Source organism: Electrophorus electricus, chromosome 12 (genome assembly GCF_041902795.1).
Source record: "Electrophorus electricus isolate QZ-2024a chromosome 12, ASM4190279v1, whole genome shotgun sequence".
In the NCBI taxonomy this organism is placed as follows: Eukaryota; Metazoa; Chordata; class Actinopteri; order Gymnotiformes; family Gymnotidae; genus Electrophorus; species Electrophorus electricus.
The window spans coordinates 447,019-462,297 of NC_137508.1; the positions used below are offsets into that span (position 1 = coordinate 447,019).

General features: G+C 44.0%; 1 protein-coding gene and 1 long non-coding RNA gene across 5 annotated transcripts; one reads left to right on the forward strand and one right to left on the reverse strand.

Annotated features, from left to right (window-relative positions):
• The first annotated feature begins 38 nt into the window (after positions 1 to 38).
• LOC145660235 (uncharacterized) lies at positions 39 to 4,695 on the forward strand. Of its 2 annotated transcripts, none has more exons than XR_014126460.1 (5): positions 39 to 157; positions 463 to 534; positions 3,470 to 3,569; positions 3,870 to 4,034; positions 4,429 to 4,695. It is a non-coding gene; the product is annotated as an uncharacterized LOC145660235 (long non-coding RNA). The 2 variants fall into 2 exon arrangements; XR_014126459.1 differs by lacking the exon at positions 39 to 157 and adding an exon at positions 178 to 365.
• On the reverse strand, positions 1,271 to 12,280 carry usp38 (ubiquitin specific peptidase 38). Of its 3 annotated transcripts, XM_027029895.3 has the most exons (11): positions 12,119 to 12,280; positions 10,610 to 11,339; positions 9,682 to 9,817; positions 9,225 to 9,354; positions 8,969 to 9,070; positions 8,433 to 8,591; positions 7,165 to 7,358; positions 6,885 to 6,978; positions 6,244 to 6,350; positions 4,690 to 6,010; positions 1,271 to 4,027 (listed from the first exon to the last, which is right to left on the reverse strand). In XM_027029895.3, exons 2-11 carry the CDS (start codon positions 11,289 to 11,291, stop codon positions 3,866 to 3,868), a joined length of 3,087 nt encoding a protein of 1,028 aa, XP_026885696.2. In that variant the 5' UTR covers positions 11,292 to 11,339; positions 12,119 to 12,280; the 3' UTR covers positions 1,271 to 3,865. The 3 variants fall into 3 exon arrangements, with proteins under 3 accessions (XP_026885696.2, XP_081580649.1, XP_081580650.1); XM_081724523.1 differs by lacking the exon at positions 8,969 to 9,070; XM_081724524.1 differs by lacking the exons at positions 8,433 to 8,591; positions 8,969 to 9,070.
• Positions 12,281 to 15,279: the final 2,999 nt, after the last annotated feature.

Here is a 15,279-nt window from a genome sequence, read left to right on the forward strand (position 1 = left end):
GCCTCCCTCGGCCTGCGGAGGCAGAGACGTGCGGGGGCGCAGCGCCTCATGGGAAGTGTAGTCCTTACGCGCACTGCCTCGCGCTACTCTAGTGTCCGAGTCGGCGCGGGCAAAGCACGCGCGGCTGCTCCGTAACAAGCGCGTTCGTATACACCAGGTAAGGTCCTCGAGCACGGTGTTGCCGACTGACGACTTCACGTCTTCCACCGAACGCGGTCACGTGCAGACTACACTAACCAGCATGCATTTGGGCGATGGCTTGCGGGCGTCCCAGCCCGAGATCCCGGCCACACCGTCAGGGACGCTGACCTCTTATTCCTATCAAAGACGATGTGTCTCGGGAGCTCGAGGAAATAATAATACATGTAAACAGCTGCAGCAGCAATAATATTTATTTAAAAAGGAAACATATAAATACTTATGTAAAACTCTTAATATGTTGCTGCATTGTTTCCCTGTCAGGACGCATGTCCCAGAGTGAGTGTCTGGCTCTAAGATGCGTGCTCGCCTTTTCTCCGGAATGCTGCTGGAATGGTAACCGCCTTTTCCACTTACTCTGCTTAGGCAAGGCTTCTGAAATGTAGGCAGCACTACTAAATTACTAAATCCCTTACAGGTTTTGTTTCCTATTCATTAAGCATATTATCCAGTAATGGTCTCCGTGAAAACACAACACTGAATTTGCCAAATATATTTGGTGTATTTCTTAAAATATTCTTGAAGTGGGTTTATTGTAAATGTAGTAACTATACACCATCATATAAGGTTACTACTCCCCTTATTTTGATATGACAGAACAGTGCAATATCTTTTAAAAATTATTTTACCAACTTGATCATATGTATTTTATTTTTATAAATGCTGGGATGTTGGGAATAAGATGTAGGGGTATGGGGTAGTCAATAGTGCAAAAACATATATTATATTCATGGGTGGAGATCCTTCATCAGCTGTGAAAGCAAAGTCCTTCTGAAGTCCTAGGACGAAGAACCGTTTTATATTAAAAACAAACAGATGTTTAAATAAACTTTATTCCACGGGGATCTGAAGTTCCAACAGTGTAGATCAGTTAATATATAATGATACTGGCAACTTGACTCTTGTGTGTCAATGGGAGCTTATTTGGCTCAGGAACAGTTAATGTTTATTTATCTATTTTTAAATTGATCGCAAACAACTTGCAGTGACACAAACCAAATGCTTCCCAAAATTAATGGTGAGAAAAATCACACTTTTAAAATCAACAGGGACTCAGAGAGACAGAGAGAGAGCATTTTTTTTTCCTTTACTTAACTCATTTCAAAGTAAAGGTTCAGAAGTTCAAGCTTTTGCAGAAGATTAAAACATTAATGCATTTCTCATAAAGACCAATGACATTTTTACATGTTGTGTAGGAACAGGTGTGGGGGGAAACACCAGCCTCTCAGGTAGTGCCGCCCACACAGATATGCTGCGCCAGCTGCCTACCGTGTATCCTAGTGTGTGGTTGACTCTCACACTGCTATGGAATAATGCCATATCCACTGAAATCACAGAATACAAGCTCTTTGCAACCATGCTCATATCTTTGCCACGATTTATTTATTTAATTAATTATTTCAAAAACAAATGTCCTAGGTTAGTGGGCGTGGGCCCAAGTGTTGATATGGCCTTGTGAAATAGCTGTGAGAAAAATGCCTGGCTCTTGGTTGTTGAATAATTGAGAGCCATTGATTTAAGCAAATGGTCTGGGAGGCATCATGAGTGGCCCTGCTCCACTGACACACACAGCTTGCTGGGAAGATAATGGGTTAGAGGCCGATTTAAGGACTAAAGACCCCCCCCCCAAAAAAAAAAAAAAACCACAAGGATGGCTGTACTACATCATACATGTGTGCGTCTCTGTTAGGAAACGCACCTCAGCTGCTATTTAGAGAGAATGAGAAAGAATGTTAATATGTACACATCACATTTAGCAAAGATTTGAATATAAATGGACATAAAACTTCATCAAATTCTGAAAGGATGGTAGATTAGCAAAGGCACACGGTTTCCCTTCCAGACCGCTGGCTTGGACTCGGCAGGTTTGTCTCAGGACACAAGGGCCATGGTTAAGTCAGGGATGCTGCCAGAACTTGATGGACTGCTGGTTCCGTGGTGACTCTGAAACATCCCCTAATAGAGTAACAGAAGAAAGACAACTCCAGTAACATTTCTCTAAGAGAACATCTGTTTTGGGCTTGGTCTAATACTAATTCTAATGCTGGTCAGTAATAGCAACTATAATGCAAAAGCACAATTTTTCAACATCTCACTGAGTCTGTTTTAAAAGAATTTGTTAAAAGGTTAGTAGCAAATGTTTATTTTCTTTATCCTGAAAAGGCTTTGCTTATGTAACTGGACCTTGAGTCTTCTGTGTTACACTGCTGAGTAATCTCAGACCTCTGGAATCGCATGGGTACATCAGAGGAGCATTTCATCCTGCCTCACCAGACAAGCCAATCCCACGTGACAGTGCTGTTAGGCAGCTCTTAAACGATCTTAACATAAAACTTTACGTGAAAAATCTTAAAATGTAGCTCCAGCATGATGTAGAAATGTCTAAACTCAGCAAGTCAAAGCGGGAGCTTATTTCACACTTTCTAAAACAATTAAGACATTTAAGACATTTATTCTGAGAGGAGTATCTATGAATCAAAGTGAGGGTGTTCCACAGACGCTGAACATAGGGGAAACCTTCCTTCAGCTGATACAGCAGCATGGTATGTAGACCACCCAGTCACTGCCTTACTTCAGCAGATAAAGGACTCGTCTGGAATGAGTGGGTCCACTGTCTCATAGTGTGGATTTGAACTGAAGCACACACCAGCACTTTTACGTTAGAACGTTTTATAAATATGGGCCACTGTTTGCCTCAAAAATGTCCGACACATCATAGGAAGGAAGCAATTTGAAATCAATCCAAACGTGCTCTGTATATTAAATTAGACAATCCAAACATATGCTCTGTATATTAAATTAATTAATTAGACATTGCTTATCCATGAACCTTTACTACTGGAGAAAAAAAAAGGTTGTGGATCAAACATGAACACTACAGAAAGCACAAGACTTTTTTCATTTAAATTATTCTGTAAAATCTTAAATGTCTTTTAAAAGGCACATAAAATCAGCTTGTAACTGACTGGGAAAAAACCCTCCCAGAATAAGACCAGTACCTGAAACAATAATATGAGTTAAAGCAGCAATATTTGTGATAATCACCCTGAAACCATAGGGACGTCTGATCCAATATTCATCATGCAGCCTCAAAATTGATGTTTGCAAAAATCTCACACGTGTTACATTACATTCAGTCCACAATTAAATTTCTAATCAAAACATGTACTTCAAATCCCACAATGGAACAAAAATCATTATTGCATTCTGTGTAAATTTATTGCATCAATGTCAGTTGACTTATCCATGGTTTTGTCACTCCACCAATCAGAGAACAGGAAAAACGCTGAATCAACACTTGGGCAAAACACTTGTTCAAGTATAACTGGAGTGAGTGGAACAACAGCATGTTTACATGTTGGATAAAACAGGTAAAGATACACAAATCTCTTTACTTTAACAATCACCAGTTCTCAAATATGTTGGCAATGGAGCTACTCAGGGCATGACGCCAAGGACGGACCGTTCATGACCTGTAAAAAAGTGCTTTAGTAAACACTTTAAGAAGAAAACAGAGGCAATATCCATGCAAATCAGAATACTCAAAAGACAACTGTGTGAGGTGGCAGAGTTATTGTGAAACGCAGCAGACTGCATTCAAAAAGGAGTCCAGTGTTTAAGCTTGAGCCTACGAGTCCAGTGTTGTGTGTGTGTGTGTCCTCCACCCTTAGAAGACAAGTCTGCTGACAGTATTGAAGCCCCCTCCCCCTCCCCCTCCCGAGGGGCCACAGCTGCCGGGGGGCTCGTTGTCGTCGGAGCCGTCGGGCCGAGAGGAGCAGGATGCAGAGGCTGTCTGGAGAGCCCTGGTCCTGGAACTCAGCTCCTGCTCCTGTGAGGTACGGACACACACACACCGTTAAAGTGTCTCACTCACCTGATTAAACAACAGGGGTGAGCAAAGGGAGGAAGGATGATTTAACCAAGCAACACAAGCTCAAAACCAGTGGCAAGCTGGAATCAAACAGGGCTCACAGCAGGGCAAGTGTCAGGGATGTCACTTAATGGCATGATTTCATGATGAATAAGTGTATATGCTATGATCTGATCATAAGAATTTACAATAACAGGAAAATTAGACTTCACTATGTTTAAACAAAGGTCTGGTAATCTTAGTTCTTCACAAAAGAAGAACTGAGACGTACACTAGTGTTCACATCAGATTTTCGTCTGCATGAGACTTTTATACAGTGGATGCTATGGTGTGATTTGCTGCGGTTTTCTCCCCTCTAGGGTAGATGGAAGTGATCAGTCACCAACTGTGTAAAGGGAATAACATTCTGTACATTTCTGATAACCATAATGAATACCACACACCTTACTTACTCAGAGCATAAACCTGTTGGGAGACACCTGTAGGCATTATATAGATGGAACTCATTACTGCCCTCTGGTGGTCCTAACATATAACTGGCTTGTTATTCTGCAGCTGTAAGGCAGAAACAGCACAGTTCTGTACGTGCGTGCAGGGTCAGGAGAGACGTGTCTACTCACCTGTAAGAAGAGTTTGTTGTCTTTGGTGATGGCATCCATCAGGTCTTTATGAAGGGGGGGTTCACCGTTAAACCCGGAGCCGTTGATGGTGGCTGGGAGGGCACCCGGCTGTCCGCCAGCCTCCTGCTTCCTGTAGATGAGGACGTAGGCAGTGTCCTTGGGGAAACGGCTCGTGATGTTCTGCACCGACTGGAAGTTGGTAAACGTCACTCGGCTGTCGTTAAACAGGAACCAGTCCCTGGAGTTTTGCCCTCCACTCTCCAAGACATCCTTTGAAGCTGCCATGCCCTCTGATAGGCTGCTGCTGCTGCTGCTAGGCTCCTCCTGTGACACAGGAGTCTGAGAAAAGAGATTGGTTGTGGCGCAACCATCTGTCCCGGTCACGTTCCTCCCGTATGAGTAGTAATGACCACTCTCCGACGACATCCCAGAATGCATCACAACAGAACTCAGGACATAAGGTACCACACACACCCCTGATCCCTCCCCTCTCTGCCCTCCCTCTCGCCCGCTGTCCGTGAAACCGTCCTCATCCTCCTCTTCCTCCCTTCGAGAGGGCTTTAGCTTCTTGGCCAGGTTCTCGCCAGACTCAGGGGAGTCCACCCGCACCGACGGGGAGGAGGAGGGTGAGGAAGACGAGGGAGCCGAGTTGGCGTGGAGAGGGTTCCAGTGCACAGGCAGCCCCAAGCTCAGTGGGATGCCCACGTTGTCCAGGATCTTTCTGCGCACATGGCACGTGGCGTCGTAGGAAAAGCGCAGCAGCGTGAGGATGAGGTACTCGGGCGCCATCACCACGGTCATCGTCCTCTCCGCCCGCTGCAGGGAGCCGCAGCGCTCGCAGAAGTAACGGTTCTCCTCCTCCAGCACCTCGGGTGCTAGGAAGTACTCCACCAGGTCCGAGAGGGATAGCACTGGGTCCGCCCCAGCCCGTTCCATTCTTGGATGCACCCCCTCCCTCACGGACCCCTCCGAGCCCTCGCCGCCACCGTTGATGGCACCCAGACCCCCAAGCTGGTCCACTGGTCCCTGCGCTGTGCGGACGGAGGGACAGAAGGCCAGGGCCAGGTCTGTGAAGGGCTCCTCTTTCTCAGACAGGCTGTGGCACTGCAGGCAGCGGATTCCCGTGGACAGACGGCCCCCAAACATCCTCTCGACAAGGGTTCGTCCGTCACACTCCACATCTACATGTTCAGGATGAAAACAAAGTGATGTGTCTGTCGTGCTGTGTGTTGGGCTGTCTTGGATATCGCCCGAGTTAGATGGGAGGGGCCTAGGCTTCGCCATCTGAAGAGCTCGGAAAGTTTTTTCTTCCTCGTGTAACCTTAACGCCACAAGAAAAGGGAACAAGCATTCTTAAATGGCAGTGTTCTTTTAAATCAACTGAAAAGATTAACTGTATTGACAAACAAAAAACTTTATTCCAAATGTATCCCTTGTAAATATAAATTATTTCCCTGAAAAGTAAACACCAGAGTATTTAAACTTCTTTAAATACCTCTGACCGGTGCAATAAATCTGGGGCCTTTGTTTTGCATGGACATTAGAAGTCAGTACCTGTCTAACAGAAAGCGCAGGTACTCCGAGCAGTCCTGCTGGGAGCCCACCGTGAACCATGGAGGCCGAGACGCATCTAGAAAACTCCGTGGTGCGTATGCTGCTCGCTGAGAGAAATGCAGTGACATTGAAATGATGAAACATCATTCAGGTACATTCTCTTATTGACAATACCACTATGCACTATAAAACTATGCACTATAAATACATCGATGTCAAAATTCTACAGTATTTTTTAAAGAGATATTTCTGAGACTTTTTTCCAAGTCAGTCCATTTTCTCAGGACACTGAAATCCTGGAAAGTACAGCATGGGCAAACACTGTGACAAGATAAAAAGAGGAACTTCATCAAAAGTGATTTACAGACTCTTTCCAAAGTGTAGTTCACATCAGAGACAGACGCCGTTTGCTGTCCTCTTTTAAGTCATTTAATCCTTTTAAATTGCGCTGAGCTGCCACCAGGTGTCACTGCCTCCGGTGGTGTTTTTGGCACTGCAGCAACACCTCCATCTCTACGCCGACAAAGTGGCCTCCACAGGATGTTTACTGTGGTCTCCGTCTGTGAAGAAGCTAGTCTCGAAAGACTCCCTGCCTGCTTCGTCCCCCGCTCTCAGGTAGGGGGCAGCAGAGAGCTACTGACCTGTGTATGAGCCAGGAACGCAAACAGGACCTGAAGCTTCTTTATCAGGGAGTTTGAGCCGTTCAGATGCAGTGATAAGACGTGTCGTCTGAAACTGCAGAGAACAACCACAAGTCATCTGAAAGCAATTAGGAAAAGACCAACACCAGAAAATAACGCCTGCATGAAAAGCACTGACAGAAGATTGCTCAGACTAAGAGAACTTCAGACCATCACGGTCCTGTCCCCATTAGTCCAGTTAGCATTCTGCTGCAGAGACGTTAGCCAGTGTGGCACCCACTCTGTGGCCATGAAGAGGGTCTGCAGGATGCTGTTCATGTAGCACGTGTTGCCTAGGTTCACCAGGCCCGTCTTGCCTGTCTCCGACTTGCCAGTGAGCACCAGAGGTCCAGGAGCCAAAGAGTTTGACTGTGAGGTCCAGGCACTTTGGTTCAGCACATACCTGATCTTCTCTTCGCCAGGTTTAGGTAGATCCTACAACAGCCGGGAAGACTCGGGTAAGTAAAATGCAGTGGGGTAACTACAGGGCGGGGTTTAGGGGGTCCGTGGAGTGGTGAGGTAACTACAGGGCGGGTTTAGGGGGTCCACAGTGACTGTAACCCCTACAGTTACAGTTAGCATGTTAGCTAAATAATGACACTTATTGAGAGGTCTGTGTGTTTAGGTAGTGTAGTGTAACGTGTAGTTACAGAAGGGAACAGAACAGAGATCAAAGGTAAAAGGAAAACGCAAGCAGTTAAACAGACATCCTAAACCAGACGCTTTCTGGACAAACTTGGTTTATCGATCCTGTCTATTGAAAATGCCAAAGACAGGAATATTTTATATACATGACATATATATGGACAGGAAAAAAAAAAAAAAAAAAAAAAAAAAAAAAAAAAAATTATATATATATATATATATTTCCTCTGCACTCTTCAAAATAATGTTCTCTCTCACACACACACACAACTATGCTAGTCATGACAACAATGTGATAATTAGCACTCCTGCCAGTTATCAGTCTCTCTGTGAGTAGAATAGGGTGTGTCTGAGCTGACGATCACACTGCCAAGAACATGGTGTTCACGTCACTGCTTTGGTTCTATAACTGCATATGAACTGCTACTGACGACCTTGCCAAACACTTCCAGTGGCCAAAACCAGCAGACTTGTGAACACTTTCTGCCCCAGTGCCACGTCTGTGGTTCAATTGTGGAAATATTGTGCATTAATTTCTACTGTTTTTGCCTAAGATTGACTTGTTCACATTTTTTTTGCCAAAAACCTCCCAAATCATGTCACCAAGTTTAATGTACATTGCGTTAAATGTTTAATTTATTTTGAATACTGATTCTTACTATATTGTTTATTTGAATGAGTGTAAATGTATTCATTTGTAGGGGCATTTTGCTGTGCTAAATTTTTAGATGAACAGACTATGTACCAAGACAATCAACACATATGATGAACTGGTGAAAATACCAGACCCAGTGGTGAGTGTCGTTCTGACTCTGATCGTTCTGACCTGTTAGCTAAGCACTGGGTCTGGTCAGGCTGGCCTACCTTAATGGCTTCGAGGATGGGGTCGTAGAGGTCAGGGAAGCCAGAGTACTGGGACATCATGCAGTGAACAAGCTCAGAGAACTGCAAGAGGAAAGCACCGCTGGTGTGGAGGCCGTCGGCCTGCAGAGAGCGTACCAGAGGCACCACGTGTGGTACCACCTGGGGCGGCACACAAGGGTCAGGGCGTTCACGGCACTACAGACCCGAGTCCGTGTTTAGAGAGATTTTTAAAAAGTTTAAAGAAACATATTTTGTTTCACTTTCAATCTACTGACACTTGGCTGTGCTATATTACATTTATTCTGTTCTACTTAGAGAGGAACCATCACAGACGTATCAGTTAAACATCAAATACAAACATTTCCCACAAGATTACTACCTTTAAATTCTTTTTCCACTCTTTATAGTGACACCAGCAACATCAGTTCCAAGCATTTTTACAAAGCCACTGCTAAATTCCACTCATCACTGTAAGGGTTTAGGTGTCATGCCACAGCACAGCAGGTGGCCACAAGTAGGCGCTGTGGTCATCTTACCAGATGGAAGGCTTCTGGAGAATGCTGGAAGCTGAGCAGCATGTGCGAGAGGACTGCTAGCGCCCCCTGTCTAACTATGGGGTACCACAAACGACTAAAGACCTGCAGACAAACACCATCCACAATAATCAGGACTGAGCTGTCCTACATACGGACATTTTCCTCCAATATTTCAGCTGGTTTTCCAGTGCAGCATAAGTGACTGTGTCTGGCACAAGGGTTACAAAAAGCCCTTTGTATCTGAGCACATATTTACCAGCTCAATTTTGAGCAAGGTGACATCTATCAGGATCGTGAACTTCTGCACTGCAGCTAGTCCTTTCAGCAGAGCAACAACCCAGGTGTCCACATGACTGGCCAACGGCCAAGACAGCCAGTCAATCATCCTGAGAGAGAGCGAGAGAGAGAGAGAGAATCAATCAAGGTCAGAACAGATTACCATAGCAAAAACAATTAAACAAAAGCCCAAACCAATAACAAGGGCAGTCTTAGAGAAAGCAGACATCCTTCTGACCTCAGCATTTAACACTGAATAGCCTTAGCATTTTTGACCCTCATTTAAAAATTCTTTTGTAAACTGTCTGTTTCACATTAGTGTAATAATGTAGTAAATACAAACCTGAACAACCATTCACTCACAAAATAGCAGGCACACACACACAGGCACACGTACGCGTACACACATGCATGCAGAAAAAGAAGAAAAGGCTGACCTGCTGAGCGCTTGTGTCATACTGGCATCTTTGACGTTCTGGTCAGTGGTGAGGCTCTTAATGAGCACTGTGATCATCTGCAGAGGTATGTGATGCACCAGGCTGGCCAGAGCGATGGATGGCTGAAAGGACGAATCTGTAGGCAAACACGTAGATCAAATACAGACCACAGTGAAGACGACACAGCACAGACCGTGGTGCTCACACACAGAGAGGACACAGCACAGACCGTGGTCCTCACACACAGAGACCACACAGCACAGACCGTGGTCCTCACACACAGAGACCACACAGCACAGACCGTGGTCCTCACACACAGAGACCACACAGCACAGACCGTGGTGCTCACACACAGAGAGGACACAGCACAGACCGTGGTCCTCACACACAGAGACCACAGCACAGACCGTGGTCCTCACACAGAGAGGCCCATTACCCTAACCCTATTACAGATTCTGTTACAGAATCCCTAACCCTGTTACAGATCCAGAGCCACACTAAGTTCCTGCCAAGGTGAGTAACCAAGTCCATATGCGGTACCTTAAGGACAAATGCAAAAAGGTGTGTGATTTATATAATGAGCTGGTCTAGTAAAAACAAGTATGTCCTTATAAACTGTTTGAAAGCACATCTTATGAGAATTTGACGTGATTGGTGGGAATACAGGTGAGATCTTTCACATCATTTATTCTGATTTATTTGTACAGGCTTTTAGAAGAACGAGTTCCAGTTTCTAATAGATGCAGAACAGAATTCTGTTCTAACTGCTTTTATTAGAAAACTACCTCTATATACTCAACGGAACCCAAATGTTTGTAAGTTCACGGTTACACGTTTCAGTTCATTCACACTGTGAATGTAATTTCACTTCCTGAACTTGTATCTGAATGACCCTGCATGAAAGCTGCGTGATGTCAGCGGTCCTGACCTGTTGCGGATATGACGGCAAAGACCTCCTGCAGCGACGGCAGCAGCGTGGATGGCTCCGCCTTCCAGATGCCCTGCAGCAGCGTAGCCACGTGGCTCACCTGCGCCACGTAGCGCCTTAGCTCCGCCTCCTCAGCCACCGGGCACTGGAAGTGCGCGAAGCTGCGCACCAGCTGCTGGCAGAAGAGCACGGCGGCCTTGTCGCGTGGCACACACTGCGGGAAGTCGGCGAGCAGCGCAGCGAGCCTGGCGCACAGCACCGCTTCGGGCCGCTCGCACACGATGCGAAGCGCTTCGGCGCGCACCACCGGCGCCAGCTCCAGCACGGCCGGGCAGCTGATGAGCAGACGCAAGCAGCTGTGCAGGAAGTCCAGGATGGCCGGATCACGGCGGTCCAGCGTCCCGCAGCCCTGCTGCAGCAGCTCCAGCACATAGTCCTTGCTAAGGAAGTGGGCGAACTCGTCGCGATGGTAACGCGCGTATGCCTCCTGCACCTGCGTGCCCACCTGCCGCTGGAAGGCATCCGTGCCCTGGAGGATGAGGCGTGCGGTGAGGCGGTACAGCGCCTGGCACTGCTCTCCACTCACCTCCTTCTCCGCAGCCTCCACTACCCTTTTCACTATGGCCCGCTTGACGGGTAAAGGGTGGGAGGAGCTCACCAGTGCTTCCAGGATCTTATCCATCACTGAGTTTTCACTACACCACGGGGCGGCCAAAACGTGCAGAAACAGCTGTGCGAATAAAAACAAGGAGTATTTTTTTATTTTCACAAAAACAAAATCTAAATAAAAATAACAATGATTAAAGTAACCACCATTGATGTGTGACCAAATAATGTAGGAGCATTGTTGAATTAACCAATTGTCATGTTATACTGACATCACTTTTTAATACCAGTGTATGCCACTCAGGACACGTCACTGGTAAATAATTTTGCTGTTAAACAATCACAGCACACGTGGTGATTAACGAAAAATAAAACATACTGAATACCAACTGTCCAAACGCAACACAGCTTTCTAATAAATCCCCAATCATGGAAGAAACTAACCATACAGTTAGCCAGCTACCATTTGTACTGTAGCTACTCGGACTGTAGTGATCTGTATTACAGTGACTTGTACTGTACCCATCTGGGTTTAGTGACTTGTAGTGTAGCGATTTGTGGGTTATTTAGTGATTTGTGGAGGTATGTAAAGCTGTATAATCTTCGGACCGCGCGAGTTCAGCTCGCGAGCCAGCTAACGTCATGAATACTACATGTTAGCAGCGTTAGCAAGAAACACTTCAACAAACCTTACAGCAGCTCAGAGGAGAACAAAGCAATGCAAGACCCTCACCTCCTCACCTCCCCTCCCCGGCGGGTTTATTTTAGTGGATAACCGACATTTAGCGAAAAAAACAAACCCAACAGGACGGGAGCGCGCGGCGCGCTGCCACAAGTGTAGCCCGCATGCTAACGCTCTCTTTATAACCGCTCTAAATGGGCACGAGAACAGTCTGGACTCACCAAATACAGCCATTTCAAACATCTTCCACAAACAGCATCTTTACAGTCATTATTTTTACATTCAATGAATGTTGAATGGACTCAGCTAAAGGCAACCTCTGATGTGATTGTGGCTACTCCTGAATCAGCTGATCAAACACACACAGTCGTCATTTTCCGGATCTGTCGATACGTACAGGACCCCATAGTTGTCTTAACTTATGCTCTTCAAATATATTTATTATTTCCAAAAATGGGAAAATTAATTTACAAATTAATTAATATATTTATAGTAATAAAAATAAAATATATTTTACTTTGGGTACACACACACACACACACACACACACACACACACACACATATATATATATATATATATATATATATATATATATATATATATATATATATATATATATATATATATATATATATATGGAATACTTCAAATAGAATTCTGTATTATTTTCATTCAGTCACTCTACAATGCTGTTGGACAAAGAATGAACAATTTTGGCTATTTGATCTGTTAATTTGATCACAAGTAGCACAAGTAGCAAATTCCAGCGTACAGCTGTCTGTTTTATATATTTAATTATTTCGTCTCATGTTATATAGGCTACTGATAATGAAAACGGTTAAATTTTCTAATTGATGTGCCACCTGCTGGCTAAAATGTGAATAACGATCGATTGGTCACATTAAATTGACAAAAACAGAATTTGTATTTACTTACTTTTTAATACGTTTTAAAATAGTGCATATTCTGAAAGTAATTTCAATTACACTTACATTTAGGCTACTAAAAACGCCAGAGATAAATGTAAAAGGTTGCTTCTATCACTGTCTCAAATTCTAATTCATCAGAAATAGGAATACATTTCAGTTTCTTAAATGAAGACAAGTAAAGCAATTACCTAAATATTCATCAATACTTAAACTACTCAGGTACAGAGACATGCCTGTTGCACATAATTATTATATCTAGTTAGCTTTATGACACGTGTAGCCGTTAGAGGTGTAATTTTAGATAGATGAATGTGCACATAATATCTATTAAAATCTAAGACCAACCTTGTTGTTTGTATGTTTGTTCTGCATGTTTTTAAATGTAACAGTGTGGGGACAATTTCTAAAAGATGTTAAACAGGTTCTCTATCTGCAGCACAAAACCCACCTGGACTGGAGGGGTAATTAGTTAAAATGTTAAAATGCTGTTTGTCGACTACAGTTCAGCATTTAACACTATCATCCCCTCCCTACTCACTATTAAGTTGGGGGATCTAGGACTGCATACATCCCTGTGCGACTGGATCTCCAACTTCTTAACAGACAGACCACAATCAGTACGGGTGGGCAACTGTGCCTCATCCACCCTCACCCTCAGCACTGGAGCTCCTCAGGGTTGTGTCCTAAGCCCCCTGCTCTACTCACTGTACACCTACGACTGCACAGCTCCACCATCATTGTCAAGTTTGCTGACGACACCGTTGTCATGGGCCTGATCTCGGACAACGATGAGAGGGCCTACCTGGAGGAGATTAAACACCTGGAAAACTGGTGCCAGGAAAATAATCTCCTCCTAAACATCAGTAAGACAAAGGAGCTGATTGTGGATTGCAGCAAGAAGCAGGAGCAGCACTACCAACCTGTGAGGATCAGTGGAACCATGGTGGAGAGAGTAGATAGTTTCAGGTACCTTGGTGTTCACATCTCGCAGGACCTGTCCTGGTCCAGCCATACCAACTCCCTGGCAAAGAAGGCTCGTCAGCGTCTTTACCAGCTCAGACGCCTAAGAGACTTCAGACTGCCCTCCAAGGTACTGCAGAACTTCTACACCTGCACTATCGAGAGCATCCTCATGGGGAACATCACAGTGTGGTTTGGGAATAGCACCAAGCAGGACAGACAAGCACTCCAAAGGGTAGTGCGTTCAACAGAGCGCATCACTCACACGGAACTTCCTGACCTGCAGACCATCTACTACAAGTGGTGCCAGACCAAGGCCAGGAGGATTGTGAAGGACCCCACCCATCCCAACAATAGGCTCTTCTCTCTGTTGAGGTCAGGGAAGTGCTTTCGCTCCCTGAAGACCAAGACAGAGAGACTGAAGAGGAGCTTCTTCCCACAGGCCATTCGGGCCCTGAATCAGGGAAACTGATAAACTGTGGGGACCACCACCACCATGTGACTGTGAATATGTCAATTGTAAGCTGGAACTGCACATTGTGTACATACATATATACATATCCATATATACATTGTACATTGTGTATATAAACATATTATACATATATTGTACATACATTGTTAATATATTTTGTATATATATAGATATATATTTCCTTATGCACCCCTGTTTTTCTTTTTCCTCAGTTTGGACAGAGCACTCTCAACCATTTCACTGCGAGTTATACTGTGTATGACTATGTATGTGACAAATAAACCAAACTTGAAACTTGAAACTTGAAACTTGAAATGCACAACTAGTATCAATATTCTTTCTTTTATCATTAAATGTTTAGTGGGATTTCTCCAATTTTATATTTTAGAGAAATTGTTAATTCTTACAGAAGCTCTAAAAGGCCTTAGAGTTTCACCAAATCTTTTTAGAGTTTCAAACAAATTTGATTTATTTGATCGAATCTTTAATTATTTATGTCATTATCAGGACATAACAGATGCTGTTTTCTCGTGATAATGGAATAATTCTACTGTTCTTAATGGAGTAGTGTTTTGTTCTTATTGGAATAGTATTTGGGGGATTTTTACATTTTCTGGCACTATTCCACCTTATCTGTGAACAGAAAAATACAAAAGAAATACATTAACAGTTCAACTGTAATTTCATAACCAACACTGGCCAAATTCAAGGAACAATTCAAACTACAAACAGACCTTGAGAACATTCATTGCTTCACATTGTTACATTGTTACACTACAGGTACTTTACAGTCACCAAAGCTGCTAAAACCATGTGTATATAACAAGTGTTGTGTGCCATAAAAGTAGCAGAATGCATCACATAAAAGAGGTAACAAAAGTACAATATTTGCTTATGACACTTTATTCATCTTTGCTTATCATACATTATATCACATTTATTTTCTCGAGATAATGACATAATCAGGTTTTGTTTTCTCGACACCTGGATAAAACGAGTCCGTTATCATGAGAGA

Bases quoted from the DNA above. Each gene is read 5' to 3' on its own strand.
- usp38 (XM_027029895.3), bottom strand. From the start codon at position 11,291: ATGGATAAGATCCTGGAAGCACTGGTGAGCTCCTCCCACCCTTTACCC. The intron at 9,818-10,609 runs GTCAGGACCGCT...GTTTGCCTACAG, and splicing joins TGCCGTCATATCCGCAACAG to ATTCGTCCTTTCAGCCATCC. The intron at 9,071-9,224 runs GTAAATATGTGC...GTTTGTCTGCAG, and splicing joins CCTTGCTCAAAATTGAGCTG to GTCTTTAGTCGTTTGTGGTA.